General features: G+C 35.3%; 3 protein-coding genes across 4 annotated transcripts; all 3 read right to left on the bottom strand.

Annotated features, from left to right (window-relative positions):
* Positions 1 to 242: 242 nt before the first annotated feature.
* Positions 243 to 5,475, bottom strand: LOC144575727 (uncharacterized). Its single transcript, XM_078325966.1, has 9 exons — positions 5,393 to 5,475; positions 4,822 to 4,917; positions 4,168 to 4,245; positions 3,616 to 4,074; positions 3,131 to 3,291; positions 2,282 to 2,442; positions 1,858 to 1,931; positions 1,210 to 1,413; positions 243 to 526 (listed from the first exon to the last, which is right to left on the bottom strand). The coding sequence occupies exons 1-8, from the start codon at positions 5,450 to 5,452 to the stop codon at positions 1,237 to 1,239; spliced, it is 1,266 nt and encodes a 421-aa protein (XP_078182092.1). The 5' UTR covers positions 5,453 to 5,475; the 3' UTR covers positions 243 to 526; positions 1,210 to 1,236.
* Positions 5,476 to 7,136: 1,661 nt separating this feature from the next.
* Positions 7,137 to 8,132, bottom strand: LOC144575758 (protein DMP2-like). The gene has a single exon (XM_078325991.1). It carries the CDS (start codon positions 7,929 to 7,931, stop codon positions 7,275 to 7,277), a length of 657 nt encoding a protein of 218 aa, XP_078182117.1. The 5' UTR covers positions 7,932 to 8,132; the 3' UTR covers positions 7,137 to 7,274.
* An 863-nt stretch (positions 8,133 to 8,995) lies between these two features.
* LOC144575482 (putative magnesium transporter NIPA4) lies at positions 8,996 to 13,538 on the bottom strand. 2 transcript variants are annotated; one of them, XM_078325642.1, is made up of 9 exons: positions 12,981 to 13,538; positions 12,430 to 12,486; positions 12,221 to 12,311; positions 11,373 to 11,533; positions 10,980 to 11,107; positions 10,743 to 10,880; positions 10,536 to 10,628; positions 10,063 to 10,168; positions 8,996 to 9,396 (listed from the first exon to the last, which is right to left on the bottom strand). In XM_078325642.1, the coding sequence occupies exons 1-9, from the start codon at positions 13,141 to 13,143 to the stop codon at positions 9,290 to 9,292; spliced, it is 1,044 nt and encodes a 347-aa protein (XP_078181768.1). In that variant the 5' UTR covers positions 13,144 to 13,538; the 3' UTR covers positions 8,996 to 9,289. The 2 variants fall into 2 exon arrangements, with proteins under 2 accessions (XP_078181768.1, XP_078181767.1); XM_078325641.1 differs by having other exon boundaries at positions 8,996 to 9,399; positions 12,981 to 13,488.
* Between the last annotated feature and the right edge of the window lie 2,575 nt (positions 13,539 to 16,113).

Raw genomic sequence — 16,113 nt, 5'->3', positions numbered from 1 at the left:
ATCTTAAATGTTCCATTAAAATAGGAAACTTCATCATAAAATGCAAATACTACAATAGGAAACATCATAAATGTTCCATTAAAGCCTCTAGTTGATAATTGGTACCATAAAAAAATTAATAGAACAAGGGTAAAGCCAGAAATAGATGACAAGTATTCTGTTAATAATCTGATCTATGTGACAACAATTGAGATATGTAAAAAAATCATATATACAACTGAGGTAATATTAGGTTTCAATTACAATTTAAATAAGCACATGATGGTTATAAATCTACTCAGATAAGATATTTACTCAAAAGCAAGTTAGTTACCCTTGAAAATTGCTAAAACAACTAAGTTACTTTAATTTATACATAACATAGCATGAAAGAGAAGAGACGTCAGAGGAATATATTTAATTATCTACCAAAAGAATAAATGTTCCCTTGCAAACTAGAATAATCAAATCATGAAGTCTATACATAATCTACCACGACTAAAAAATCAGCACAGCTCCTTCCAATGTGTGTCACTATCCGTAAAACCTGAAATAAATACACGAAAAGAACATAAGCTTGCATTCCAATCAGGTATATTATGATGTGTTTCTTTTTTATAACTTTAGGCCATACTGCCATCTTTTAATTGGATTAGTAAATTCTGACCCGACTTGACATGCAATCTAACCTAATCCCATATCAATCGACATCTTTATGACAAGCAATCAGGTTTAATTCATTTCCAAAAAGAAAAATCTTAAACCAAATCCCCTCAAACTATAATCTCAGATAATAATCTGGCTTAAACCAAGTCAGTCTTGCCAAAACAAGAATTGAAGTCAAGAGCTGAAGTTCACAGAAGCTTCACAATACCCAAGTCGGTCCTTGAATGGAACATGACATTGTCCAACCAGAATAAAGATGAATACACTAAATTTCATCTATTAAAAGTTACTTGGTCCACTCATTTTATGTCCCTCTTGATCATATGCCAAACAAACTAAAAAATTATTAAGTTTTATGTGGATGCACATTTCAAGGAAAAGATCAACTCCAGGTTACAATTTAAATTTTAAAGTATTAACTCCAAAGAGAGATTGTGCTTGTGGCACCCGAACCCTTCTCTTGCATATATTAATGAGAAACACTGGGGTATATGATCAACTTCTGTATGACATCACGTAAATTGGCACAAAAAAATAAAGGAAAAGGGTAATTCTTATACATACCACATATGTACTTCAGCTGACCACCTATCAGCATGGGCTAGATGCTAATGCCCGCTGCACGGTATGCAATAGGAGCTCCATATTCTGACAACCAATGTTTAATGCTTCTTTCAAAATTGAAATATCCTTGGTACCATTTTCAGCATCACGAAAAGCTCTCTCATAACCTCTTGTTCCCTCAAATGCAGAGTTCATAATACTGACCTGGGAAAATAAGATAGATGAAGAAAAATTAAACTTGATGTCGATTTGTACTCAAAATAAATATACCTATTGGCAACCCTACATCCCCAAATTGTAAAAAGGCTGAACTAAACATAAATATACAATTTGACCCGGTATTAACCGGTAAGTTGCATACTTACAGACACCTTGAAGTAAAGATGTGTATGTGCCAATAAGTTAATTTATTAAATTGCAAAGATTAACTGGATAAATCAAATAATTCAGTTTTGTACATCTGAGTAACCAAATACTCGACTAAATTTATTGTAATGACCAATTAATTTTCACAAGATTTGGGAAAAACAAAAACATTATAAAGCCATTTCAATAATACAATTGAAATTTCTACCCGAACCAGAATTAAAGAAGCTTTAATGAATTTATCAGCATCATAACCAAAAGTTGGGATGAAGAATAACTTACATAATCGAGTACTCTACATAATGAAGGAGGGATGTTGGAGGAGGCAGATGAACCCAACACCGAGAGGAACTCCCCTGAATAATAAAACAATACATAAAGGAGAAGAAAATAAGAATAACATGTCACAATTAATTAAGGAATAAATTTGCCTATCACCAGTGTGATTAGACATGTGAGAAGTTTGCTTCCAGGAGCTGAGTACCCTTCATATTCACTTGACAATCCCTACTGCCTATCACCACTAATGGGGGTTGTTTTAGCTTGTTTTGTTTAACATATTTTCCATTGTTTTGGATTTGTCTGTTCATTTTATATAAACTACGTACTATGACAGTCATTGACAAAGTAATAATCCAGGCAGCATAACAATTATTGGTTAATAAACACAATGTAAGGTTGACAAAATAAACAAATAAAGAAATACCAGGAGGTTTGTTTCGGAGAGCAATATTAATGTTGTGACTGTCTTTGGATGTGCCTAAGTTTTTGTAAAAGCCAGCCTTCATAAAAGCCACTTCCGTACATTTGTAAGCAAGTCCTGCCGGCACAACATGCATCCAATGCTGAAATATAGGTGCTACATATCTGTTTTCATAGAAAATAGAATTTAGATCACAATACATAAGATGCCAATAGCATAGTCCTCCCTTTTTAGAAAAAAACAACAAGGTCAACTTGCCACCCAAAACCTTTGCAGGACTTAGTCGTGGAAAGGCTAAAAACAAGGTCCACATATATCAACTACTTTTACCACCCCATACATAGTTTGATTACTAGAACCATATATGTGTCATCTATGATAAACTTGTGTGTGCATTTTTGGGGTATCTCTAGGTTTTGATTTATTGTAATGTTGTCTTAGTAGGGATCAAGGGATGAGGTGTTCATTTTATAAGACATCAGCACAATTATACATATTCCCCTTCAGATCCTCAACATATCATTTTTCCATGTAGACCTTACAAAATGTAAAGCATCATGAATTGAACCTGTAAAATCACCATAATATCACAAATACCCTAGCAAGCAACAATATGTTGAAAGGATGCTACCAGCTGTCTTAAATTAACATAACTCGTTGGCCTATGCAAAGGGCAGAAATGCAAGTAAAATTTTAAATTAATTGGGAATCTATCGGTACTTAGGTGTTCTTTGAAGGGAACTCGTGATATTTTTGTTTTGCAGGGACAATATTCCTGGTTTTGTACCAACTCTTAGAAAATACCATATTTGCATTAAAAGACGAGGTCTTTGTGAAAAAGATTGTACTTACTTGCACATCTTGCCTGCATGGATGTATAGTTTCACGGACTCATCTGCATCTCCAGGCTTTATATCGTTCAAGTTAACTGGTTCGAAGAGGTATGCAGCATGCAAGAACTTGATTGCTGCTTCAAAATAAAGCTCAGCACTAAGTTTGTCCTGACCAGTTTTCTGAAATAGAATATATAGTTAGTTCCACTGTAACACTACTATACACAAAGATAACACAGGAAGGCCATGTTACTGACCAAACCTGTATGGTCTGCTTTTCTGGGGCTTCACTCACCAGAAAGAGTTATTGACAGAAACTAGAAGAAACAAAGAAATGCAAAAAAAAAAAAAAAACAAAGAAAGAAAGAAGGAACAACCAACAAAAAACAAAACCTGGGAAAAGTAAAACCCTACCAGTATATAAACCATAAGTGTTCTGTACAAGCTAAATGCATGACAATTCCAAAAGACTATTATCCAGAAAACAACAGAAAATATTCAAACCTTGAAACGATATGCTCTCTGCTCCAAGTCCTCTGCTTCTTTATGAATAGCCATTGCTTGTTTTAGCTTACCTTGCATCTCTTCCAGCCTCAAAATATTATCAACTGTGATAAATTGCACCTTCTGTTCTTTGTTATCCTTTGGAGTGCAGGGCACTATATCCATCGCTACCTTCTTATTAGGGACAAGAATGCATGACTTGATTTGTCTGTCATCCCTAGTCTCAGGCTTGATGCAAGCATGAGAAGGGGATGGTAAGAAACTAGGTGGGATCTGGTGTGAACCAGAGAAAGAATAGTCTCCCATGTTGCTTTTCTTAGGGTAAGGGCCAACAACATTGTCTTCTCTTATCCTTTTCCCTGAGATCTGAACAAACTTGCTCTTATCCTGTATATTCTCTGGATTTGGCTTTCCAACACACCCTTGTCTTGGGGCAAGAGGAGGCCTGTGAAACACATTCTGCATTTCGAAAATAGCTCCAACCTTCATTCAATGCGTGTCATACAAATTAAATCGGAAAACAGAAAAGCGGAGAATAAAGCATGAAGATACCTGTTTAATTTCTCGGGATGGTCGTGACACTGGTCTGGCCCACTGGTCAACAGTGTTGTGCGTAACATTTCCCTGGATCTGATACGCAGTTCAGGGTGCATCATATAAACAAGTATATAAACAGATAAAGAATAGAAAATCACAACATGAACCAAAGGTTTAAATAGAGTTTATCCCGTCATAGCAAAATGGCTAAAAAAATGGCGCTATGCCCACGCCGTTATAGCGTGCTATAATGTCAATAGTGTCATCGCTTTTATGGTCCAAAAACACTATAGCACACTATTTAGAACTCTGACATGAACAATGTTACAGATGTAAGAAGCAGACCGCATGGGTGTTACCTACAGAATACCTTTTACTAATTGGTTTGCATGTGTACCAATATTGGGAATCCAGTTCAAACCAATTTTCTTGAGGAACATCCTGAGCATTGTACAGCCTGGTACCAGTTTCAATGGTAAAACAGATAACAAAATCGCAAACAGCCTGTAAATTTAAGGTTTGAGTTAGCTCATCAGATAGGAGAAAACAGGGGGGATTCTTATGTGTTTGTTCTTTATGTCTTCAATTAATGCCTCAGGTAGAGATCAAGGTTCTAAAAGTTTCAGAAAAGGATGAAAAAATTAATTACAAAGAGCTAGTGCTACATACCAGCTGGCCCCTGGTTTCTACAGAAGCTGAATGTGAGGCCGTTTCTAATGCTAGAACCGAAGGACGTCTCAGCTCTGCTGGTAGAAAACTTCCCCACTGACCAAACATAGGGCCTGAAAATTGCAATTTCAAGGACCAAAGAAGATACAAGATGGTCAAATGGTATACTTAGAAATTCCAAGGCAATCACACAAAAGCTCATTAATATGAAACAAAACAACCAATGAAGCTAATCAAAATCTTTAGCAGCATCTTCTTTGAGATTTAATATAAATGGGTCAAATGGCTAATTACGAATTGAGGTTTCTTTGTCTTAAATCATGTAGAAAAATAAAAAAAAACTTCTTCCAATTGAGGTAATATATATGAAAAAAAAGTTACCTAAATTTCTTGCTGACAACGTGGTGCAATTCTCAAATTGCTTAGCGAAGTGACCCAAGATTCGATGCAATCTCGCGTCCTAATAAAAATCCAGTATTTTTGTTAAAAGAAAATGAAAAGACAAAGAAAGTTAACAAAATAGAGGTTTTACTACACAGAAGGTCGATTGGGAAAGATAAATTCGACTCACAATTTCGGAATCGAAATCTCCGCTCAATGCACGGCGCCACCTCTCCGTATCCTTCTCCATCTATTATCTGGCGTAGCGAAAAGAAATGCGAAAATGCGCGTGCGAGAGTCCGGAACAGAGAGAGAGAGCGCAGATATCTTTTTAGAGAGCGAAGATATCAGAGAGAGCGGTGAGAGTAGAGAGGAGAGCAGAGAGAGCGCATATATATAGCGCGCCGACTTTCCCCTTTTTCTAACGGGGCACTTTCTTGTTTACCTCTAAAAATAAAAATTGCGCATCTCCCCTCAAAAGTTCATAATACCATATTTACACTTTCTAAATTTAAAAAATTACAAATTTACTCATTTTATTGTCTTTTCAATTAAAACACATTTTAAATTCATAAAATATTTATTTATTCTTTATTAAAAAAATAATAAATATATAGCATGTTTTAGAAAAATACTAGTTTTCTAATTGAACGATTTTCGAGAGCAAATCTGACGTTTACATAGTAACATCTAGGCATATACTTGTTTAAGCATCAAAAGTAGAGAAATTATACATTTACCCCCGTAAACATTCCAATTAAAAGAATGTCATTTTTCTTAAAACATTCTACATATGTTAGTTTACTCTAAACCTTCCGATTAAAAGAATGCTATTTTTCTGAAACATTCTACATATTTTTTAATAACATGAGGACAAATATGATATTATGAATTTTTGAGGAGAAAATACGTAATTTCAGTGTTTTTTAGGAGTATACATGAAATTCCCCCGATTTATTGAGGCATAATTCCGTATAAACACTCAAAACGTTAAAATTAGAACAATGATTGAGATGTGATATAAGACCTTGGTCATTATTATAGTGACAAGATTCGCTTATTATATCTGAATTACATCTGAATAATTTGTTTTTCTGACGTCGAATTCTTTGGTTGACCGAATTTTGACCGAATTAAACCCGAATAATTCATGAATTTTACTAATTTTTCCCAAAATATATATTTTTTTTTTTGCTCTCTTGCAGGACTGAGATTTCTAGTCCGGATAATTTCGAATTATTTTTGAATTATACTCTTACCAAGGCTGAATATAAATTAAATAAATTAAGTCATAACTGAAGTTTCTTAAAAGTTGTTGTGATAGTGGAATTAATAGTCTGGTTTGATTCTTCCCTTGTATTAAAAAAAAAAGAATTCTTAAAAAAATTGGTTGCGTATGAACTATTGTTTATCCCCTTAATTCTTTCTTCTATTGTCCGAAATTTTTTAAATACCATAATTAAAAAAAAAAAAAAACACCCCCGTTTTAGGGGAATTTCATATTTACTTGAGTTGCAAATTGGCTCTACAGCCCCATTTGTGGGGGAGGGACCGCAGAGTCAATCTGCGGCCGAAACACACCCCCTGCGGCCCGCTAAGTGGGGCCACAAATTGGTTCCGCAACCTGAGTAAATGTGGAATTCTCCCAAAATGGAATGTTTTGGTTTTTTTTTTTATTATTATGGTATATAAAAAAAAAAATTCGGTTTTATTGTTAATGCTGATTAACTCTAGATCTGAGATATTATTACAAATAGTTGTTGAATAACTTGGCCCATTCGCTATTGTATTATGGTACAGCTTTTTATTTGTATTTCAACACAACAATTTTTAAGCCCTAACAGCTTCGTTATATATATAATTCTTTTGTAAAAAGAGCATCCCTATTATTTCATTTGTTTTGCACTTACATTTATATTTTTTTTTCCTCAAAGTTAGGAGCGAAAGTACTAACAAAGTCTTAAAAAAAGAACGAAAATAAGCAAAGCAATGAGACTAAAATTTCAATTACAATCTTCAGTTGCCAAGCTTGCAAGAATTCAAACAAATATATTGTGTTCATTTTTCTCAACCTAATGTCGTAAATGAACCATGTCACCTCGCAGTAAGAATGGATATCCGATTCCCCTTCGCCGGGATGGAAACAAAACAAACAACATGCTCACGCAAAAACCCACCACCAGCGGTGCACTGTTTATCACTTTTCTCGGAGCGCTTGTGTAATAACATGCCACCACATTATGGTGACATGCTGCGAATGTACCAAATGCTACTAGAGACAACACCACATGAAACAGATCCATCCACCTCAACCTGTAATCCACCAAATTTGCAACCCTTCTTCTTCGGAGCCTAGCATTGAAAGTCCAAATGCCGTTCCATGTGGCAATGCCATAGTATATACGGCGCCCAGTGGGGGAACGAAAGCTGTCTGTCAGTGAGAAGAAGATGCAGGAGGCAGCACAAACTGAGATGAAAACAATTGTCAGCCATTTATTTATGGTATTACAATGGCCGTCATTTGTGAACAGAGGAGCGAAGATTGTAAAGACGAGGATGGTGGCGGTAGGGAGGAGTATATTGAGTCGCGCGGTGCCACTGAGAACTAGGTTTAGGATGTACATGAGGCTCCACTCATCAGTACAGTTATCTGAGTTGTGGTCAGAATCAGAGCCGGAGTCAATTTTGGATTCCATTAGGAGCTTTGTTTCTTGATCGTCGTTAGCCATTGAAAATTATGGTTTGATCAACTAGGAGGAGAAGATGCTAGGTGCTACTGCCTTAACAAAGCTCTATTTGTATTGTGTAATAAAGCATGTAATGAAGGGGTTGCAATACTTTCGGTGGCTTCTTGCTTATGAAATGCAACAAAGAATTGCCCCATTTTTGTGGTATGTAAAAGAACCCAAAAACGGTTTCCCCCTGTCTGAAGCCAACCGATGTACTTCCAGGGACTAGGTTAAGCATCTACGGGGGTGACAAAGAAAAGGGATATATATAAGTTTTCAAAAAAGAAGAAAAGGTATATATATCATGAGGAGGGTTCAAATGCATTCAAATTTTTGTGCACCCAAATGCACCCTATTTTTTAAATCCCTTTTCTCCGTTTTCAAAGTCCGAATAGTCAATCCGAACCGTTAGATGCGATCTATATATTAAGATGTGCTTGGAGACCAAATTTTACATTTTTTGAAATATTTTTACTATTTATTAAGCCACTTTGAAAATCGCTGATTTTACATTTTCTGGACCATTAGATCAGCGATTTTTCAAATTGGCTTAATAAATAGTAAAAAAATTCGAAAAAATATAAAATTTGGTCTCCAAGCACATCTTAATATATAGATCGCATCTAACGGTTCGGATTGACTATTCGGACTTTGAAAATGGAGAAAAAGGATAGGGTGCATTTGAACCCTCCTCATATATCATAGACAACAAAATCAAAGTTGTATGTCATTTTAGGCTTACTTTGGGCCAATTGGAAATCCGGATTGAACTTAATTACTGGCTTGGCCTTGATCACGACCGCTGGTTCAAGAAACTCAATCACTCCTCACTATTTTCCACATATTTAATTGTTACAACTTACAAGAGGTATAAAAAGTAGTTTTAATGTCTTATTTAGGGTTTAGTTAGGAGTTTTGTTTCTTTATTGTTGTCAACCATTGAAAAGGTTAGATCAACTCGGGAAGTTGTTGATTAAGAGTGCAGATCAATTACATCAATACCAACTTTTGGATTTAAATCAAACTCTGGTAATTCAGAGAACGAATCCCAGAACTCTCGCATGTTCCCAAGAAAACTCAAAATGAATTCTTAAAACTTATAAATGCTATGTTACAGTTCGTAGTAGTAATACTAGTATAGCTGGCATATTTTTTCCCCAAAAGATCTGATTTACCATTGTCTCTAAAATAATACAACAGAGGGGAGATAACTAAAACTCTCACCTTTCATTTGTTGGGCCTAAATTAACAAGGAAAAAGTGTTGTAAAAAATTTTCGGCTGTATTATCCAATGAATGAATATAGGCAATCCAACAGTTTTAAGTACAATTGCCGCAATTTCATAGATAAGGTATAGATCAAGTTGATCTAGGAGATCTAGGAGACCTAAGAGGAATGCCTTCTGTCAAGTACCCATCCTCATCAGAATGTTTCGGCAACCGTATTGACTGTGATCCACTAAGCCCTGCTAATTAGGAAATTAATTAATTAACAAAACATATATCAATACAGATTTCTTCATAATATACACTAAGCCTTCATAAGATACAGATTTCTTCTATTTTTGTGCATGCTTCAAAATGTGACCAAAATGTCCTTCAAAATGGGATACGTTAGTCAATACTCTCATTGGAAAATTTACTCTTTTGGTCCAATTTTAACATGATCAGATAAGAAAAGAGGGTCCAGCACCTCTTTCATTTACAGAAATCATAAGATGGTCCCAGGCAAATTTGAGCCATTCATTTTAGATCAGACATGCCAGACCTGATTTGCCCAAATAGCTGTCTACTACCTGCCCATACTGCCTGATTAAATTTCTTAGTAAGAACCAAATCTGATCGGGGGACTGTCCAATATAAAATGGACAGCCCAGATCTGCCTGGAATTCCCATGATCTCTGTGCAACTGCACAGCACAAATTTCTCAAGTGCCACAAATTTCTACATATGAAAAGATGGAACATAATTGCTCTTTGAGTCTAACCGTTGTATGATTTTCCTAATGACCCAAAAAAAATAATAATATCAGGTGTTAGCTGCACAAACACCATGAACCTTGGTACTCATAAGCTATGATAAAATTTGAAGTAACATGCAAATACAGTAAAAAAGAAGAAGAAGAATAATACCATCAGCCATGTCTTTTGTCTTGTGAAGAAGAAATGTGCCAGAAAGGATGGTTACAAAGCCACACATCTCTGTCACAATTTGTGTTGGGTTTTGCCGATCCCAATCCTGCATTAAACAAAGAGATATAATATGTTAATATCTTTCCTACTTATCAGAATAGTAAAATGGTGGGCATCTATAATATAATGGTCTTCAAATCAATTTTAACATATATCAATCAATAATGGGCATCTATAATGTGATTGGGTTTCATTTTTAGCCTACCCCAACTTGTTTGGGACTAAAGGCTTGGTTGTTGTTGTTGTTGTATCAATCAAACCAACAAGTTTCTCAAGCCCAGTTGTACATTCGATTTTTGAGAAAATAAATGCCATGCAATTAATGTTAACAAATATAAGTCAATGCAGCCTTACATCGTTTGCTTGTACTAAATAACATATCTTGACAGTTCATAATTGTAAGAGAGGGTTACCTTGAACATGATAACACTAGCCAAAATTGTAAGGGATGTAAACATGGTATAATATATCGGTGAGACAACAGCTGTATTGAATGTATCAAGAGCCTGCACAAATATCACAAAAAAAAATTGTACAAATTCAAAGATTGACATCTAAAACTCGTTGTTTACACAAATCAAAGTAGAAAGACAATCAGAATCATTGAAACTGCAATATACCTTGTTAAGGTAGTTCATCTGGGTAATTATGCATGTGAACACAACTATTGTGAAGATCCAAGTTTGGGGATAAATTAACTGATTCATCCCAGAAAATGTAAGTTTTAATGCGATCCCAAGTGCTTTTACACTCATAACCTGCCAATTTATCAAATTATAACATAAGTTGATCCAAAGATTAAAATATGATCGAAACTTTAGGTTACTACAACAAACAAATAGGATAGAATCACTTACCGAAAGAGAACCGACAAGAGAACAAACACCGATGTAAACCATTATGTGAGTCTGGCCATACTGTGGCACAATATAAAAAACTAATATAAAAACCGCCGCAAGGACTACCGCCGCATATAACAGAAAAGCTGGAAAACAAAACAAAAAAGCAACATTATGACATTTTGCAGAAATTTATCGATTCACTCATATGAGTATCGCAAATGACACAAAATCATTAATAAATCCTTGCTTAATAAATCCTTGAGCAAATGACACAAAAGATTTGGTGTAAATTGTAAAACTGAGAAATGTCAATCCAGTTCACAATTATGGAATAACAATGTGCCTAATTTAAGTTTTAAACTGTAATTAATTAATTAATTCCTTTGTTATATTGGAATAGTGGAAAACCTGGTTCAGTAGCAAGGTCCCAAACTTCGGCAACAGACTCAATGGCACGCTCCTGTGGTGCATGTAGAACTATGGTGGTGGAGCCCACAACACAGAGTACACAACCAAGAATTCCAAATATGTGTAGCCTCTCCCGCAAAATAATATGCGCAAGAGCAGCACTGCAACCAGGAGAAGAAAATATAACCAGTCAAACCTTAATAAAAGAGATCATCTCGTTTTGCAAATTTGATGCTTCATGATGTTTTGAAGTGGATTCTCTTAATTGCTATGTTATCCCCCTATACTTCATATATGGTCCCGTACCCGTATCCGATACGTATAGGATACCATATCGATTCCCGTACCTGCATCGTTGTATTGCCGTATCGTGTTGAAAATTGTCGTATAGCCGTATCCATATCATTTCCGATACAATGCCCGTACCCGTATCCATACAACATAGCTTAATTGTATCGTTTCAGGTGCAGGACAGCAAATAAATTCACAAATAGGGTCTTTCTAAACTCAACAACTAAAAGTTTGAAAACTTTATACCTTACTGTAAAGTGCATAAATTAAGTCCAACTTCACCCTATTAACAATAATGGTCTGTAATTAAGTTTCAAATCCCCTTTATATATTTGAGACACAAAACTCAGATTAGAATCAGTTGACCAATATAGCCTTAGTTACTTTGAATTGCACAATTAAAGTTAAATGAACAAGCCAAGAGAAACCAAAGGAGCAGACTGGAAACCATAAGAAAACAGTGGACGCTCATACCAGTACCAATTCTATCCATAACAGGCAAAACAAAAAACTTGGTTAACATATGAAAGAAGCACTAACAAATTGCAAATTTGAACCTGATGATAATACTGAGAGCACCCAGAGGAGTGACCAATATAGCAGGAGCAAATGCATATGCCGCAAAGTTAGCAACTTCACCAACTACCACTGCAAAATATTAAAAGCCTAATCAAGCCTATATGCTATGTATATACAGAATAAATTTCTGTTTAATAATATGTGCTGAAAATTTAGAAGTTTCTTAGCATAAGAGGTGAGCACTCACTTGCAATCATTCCCGCCCACCACAGTGGCTCGTACAAGTATGAATAGCCACCAGCTCCTAATTAAACTTTGAAAAAGTTAGCACTTTGTTCACTATAACATATGAGTATGTATCAAATGGGAAGATAAACCACCATTCCCAGCTCCCAACAATTATTCTAGATAGAAGTTATTAAGTTACCAATATAAATGAATCCTTACTTGACTAATCTTCAATATCACCAAAAAGACAGCCCTCCCAAAAATTAAACCACACAGCATTACAATTTACAAGAAACATTGAAGCCCTTGATTCATTGAACATATATGGACCACCAAATATGCAGTGAGTAATAAACTTTTTTATTAGTTATTACAATGGTACTACTAACTGTTGCATATAAACCATTAACAACAGATCTCCAAATTAAGAAAGCATGAGAACAGTGACAAAAGGGTACATCAGAACTGAACTGAAGGGCCTAGCACCAACATACTAATGTTAGAGCTATCAGATCCATACTATGGAAACCAGAGAGCAATAATTGTGGAATGGGCAAGAAAAAAACAAACCTGCTCTGATACCAGATGCACCAGCCTTCTTTAACCCCTTCTTCTTTACAATAAAACTCGCCCCAATAAAAGAGCTAGAGGAAAGCGCCAGTACAAGCCCCTTTATGTTATCAGTTGACATGCCGGTGTACGACGCAACCCAACTCCCGGGCCCACCCGCCATGTCAGAAAGGCGAAAACTGAAATTTCAGCTCAAATTAAGACTTCGAAGAACAAATTAGCGCCGTCTAGTATACCGGATCCAGCGGCGGTGGTGCAATCAGCGGGATCCAGAGGGCGAATCAGCCCCACCGCTAGATCCCTCTCCTTCGGTGGTGAAGCATCAAACTAGATCGGAAAAAAGAAGTTGAAAAAGGTGTAGCCTTGTGAGTCGATATGGGATCTGACTGAAGAGAGATATCAGCAACGTCTTGCTTTGGTTTGGTGGAGTGAAGAGGGAGAGAACGAATGAAAGCGCACGAGAGAGAGAGAGAGAGAGAGGGAAGGGGAAGAATTCTGCAATGGACCTGGTTCACTCGGGGGATTTGCAAAGATTTACGTTCCAGATTCAAACCAAGACGATCCACATTCAGAACTGGTCTACGAAACAACTTCCGGCTTGCGGTGAATCGATGGGATAGAGAGACCATTGTTATATGTATTGTGGCAGATTATCTCCAATATAAATGTGAAACGGGTCGAAATTCACATTTATATGAGTCGCTATATTTTTTGATACTCAGGAAGTATAGAAAGTTATGACAGCGAGTCGAGAGAGCGAAATGTCGGCGAGCAGGGATATATACAAATTGATCCGAAAGAACAGTGGTAGAGTAGTGGGGACCCAATTTCAGTTTGTATTGTGCACCACTAGGAATAGACCAAATCCAGGAGGTAATTTCTCCAGTAGTTCGTGCTGTTGTGGACTATGCATGCAACACACTAATCCTTGACTGGTTCATCAGTACAGGTGCTCTGAGGTAACAAGATATTACCCTTTATATTTGAACGGTCAGATCAGATATCTGACCAATGCGGTCTGAGGTGGAATGCACAATGGCCCTTTAATATTCGTGCGGATTCCAATCTGACAGTTCGCTTCTAAACAGAAATATTATGTTACCTTAGATAATTGAAGCATTGACCGTATGTTCTGTTTCAGTATTGGATAAAATAGAATGCCTGTTTTTTTCTATGAAATCTGCTCAATTCAAGACAAACGAATTGGATGTACACGTTGATGTTTTACAAGAAAGATTTCTAATTTGGGTCTGACATATTCGATTAGTCCAAAAATAACCAACAAAATTTTTAAAAAAATGATAATTTAAAACCTGTTACAAGGAAAAGCGAGTTTCAAAAGCATTCTTCAAGTAAAGATATAGCATACGACATTCAAAAAGTTTCATATTCCTTCTGAAAAGTTAGATAATGATGTGATCTTCAAAGAGCTATTTGAATTTGAATGGTAATTTTTAACCAAAAGTAGTCCATGGGCATATCTGCAATTGGATTCTCTAATTTGTTTCATTTGTAGCATTTAAAAAATAAAAAAAGCAGTATTATTTCCATGAAAACTTGAAGTCTAGCATAAACGCAGACTTAGGCCCTGTTCGACACAGTCACTGTGTGCATGGGAAAACAACTTAGGCCCTGTTCAAAACTGAATTTTTTTTTTCTTTCCACGCACACAGTAACAGACAGTTCAATTTAGTCCATATTCCAAGTCCGTTTTCAATTCCATGTGTCTGCCGAACAGGACCTTAGCTTGCACTTTGTTCTGGGTGAAATTCATAATAGAAAATAAAAAATAAAAAAACATTGATTTTTGAGAGATACAGATTTAGTATGTGATTTGCTAGAGCGAAACATGGATGTTTTATTTCTTTTATTTCAAGTAGCATTATTATAATCAGAAAATCGACATTTTATTTCATTGACATGGATGTTTTACTTTAATAATACATTGATGTTTTATTTTATGATGAAGCTCAAATAAAAAATGAAATAAAACATCGTTGTCGATAAAATAAAACATCAATTTTCTGATAATAAGTATTTAGCTTATCTGATGAAAATCGATTTTTTGATGAAGTGAAACACATATTAAGTATGCATTGCACTCTGATTCAAACATCGATATTTTTTTTTCTAAAACATCGATGTTTTCACCATGAGTGAAATGGAGACCACTCAAACATCAACATTCGATGAAATGTCAATGTTTTTCTTTATTAAAACATGAATGTTTCGTCCTTGAGTGAAATGCTGACCTAGTCCGTGTTTCTTTTTCCTCAAAATGCATGCTACTTTTTTTTTCTTTTTCTTTTTTATGCTACAGATAATAAATTCGTTTGGATTCCACGATTTTCTACCTGAGGTGGGTATTGCACTATTGCTCGGATATATTTGGATGGAGCAAGAATAGCACTAATTCAGAAATAGCACTATTTTTTTGAGCTATTCGATGTTTGGATGAAGCAATAATAGCACTAACTCACTATTCTTTGTTTCTTTTATATGAATTAACTCATTATTCTACTAACCTAACCAATAATTGAGTTAGCTACTATTCTCAATCTTGATATTAGCTCTATTCTTGCTCTATTTTTTTTGTTGAGGAGGGTTCAAATGCACCCAAATTTTTGGGCACCCAAATGCACCCTATCCTTTTTCTCTGTTTTCAAAGTCCAAATAGTCAATCCGAACCGTTAGATGCGATCTATATATTAAGATGTGCATGGAGACCAAATTTTATATTTTTTGGAATTTTTTTACTATTTATTAAGCCACTTTAAAAATCGCTGATTTAATGGTCCAGAAAATGCAAAATCAGCGATTTTCAAAGTGGCTTAATAAATAGTAAAAAAATTTCAAAAAATGTAAAATTTGGTCTCCAAGCACATCTTAATATATAGATCGTATCTAATGGTTCGGATTGACTATTCGGACTTTGAAAATGAAGAAAAATGATTTGAAAGATAAGGTGCATTTGGATGTACAAAAATTTGGATGCATTTGAACCCTCCTCTTTTTTGTTTCATCCAAACATTGTTAATAACTAGCTTAGATGTGTTTATTCATGTAATTTGATATTCATCAATAACTGTTGATGCAAACACTTATAAATTTCAAATTATTTGTCAGATAATAA

This window comes from Carex rostrata, chromosome 24 (assembly GCF_964058835.1).
Source record: "Carex rostrata chromosome 24, lpCarRost1.2, whole genome shotgun sequence".
NCBI lineage: Eukaryota > Viridiplantae > Streptophyta > Magnoliopsida > Poales > Cyperaceae > Carex > Carex rostrata.
This window is presented reverse-complemented; position numbering and strand designations above follow the sequence as displayed.

Bases quoted from the DNA above. Each gene is read 5' to 3' on its own strand.
- LOC144575727 (XM_078325966.1), bottom strand. From the start codon at position 5,452: ATGGAGAAGGATACGGAGAGGTGGCGCCGTGCATTGAGCGGAGATTTC. The intron at 2,443-3,130 runs GTAAGTACAATC...CTATGAAAACAG, and splicing joins CATGCAGGCAAGATGTGCAA to ATATGTAGCACCTATATTTC. The intron at 1,932-2,281 runs GTATTTCTTTAT...TTTATTATTCAG, and splicing joins TCTCCGAAACAAACCTCCTG to GGGAGTTCCTCTCGGTGTTG.
- LOC144575758 (XM_078325991.1), bottom strand. From the start codon at position 7,931: ATGGCTAACGACGATCAAGAAACAAAGCTCCTAATGGAATCCAAAATT.
- LOC144575482 (XM_078325641.1), bottom strand. From the start codon at position 13,143: ATGGCGGGTGGGCCCGGGAGTTGGGTTGCGTCGTACACCGGCATGTCA. The intron at 10,629-10,742 runs GTATATTGCAGT...ATATTTGTGCAG, and splicing joins AGATGAACTACCTTAACAAG to GCTCTTGATACATTCAATAC. The intron at 9,400-10,062 runs GTATTATTCTTC...TTTCCTAATTAG, and splicing joins GACAAAAGACATGGCTGATG to CAGGGCTTAGTGGATCACAG.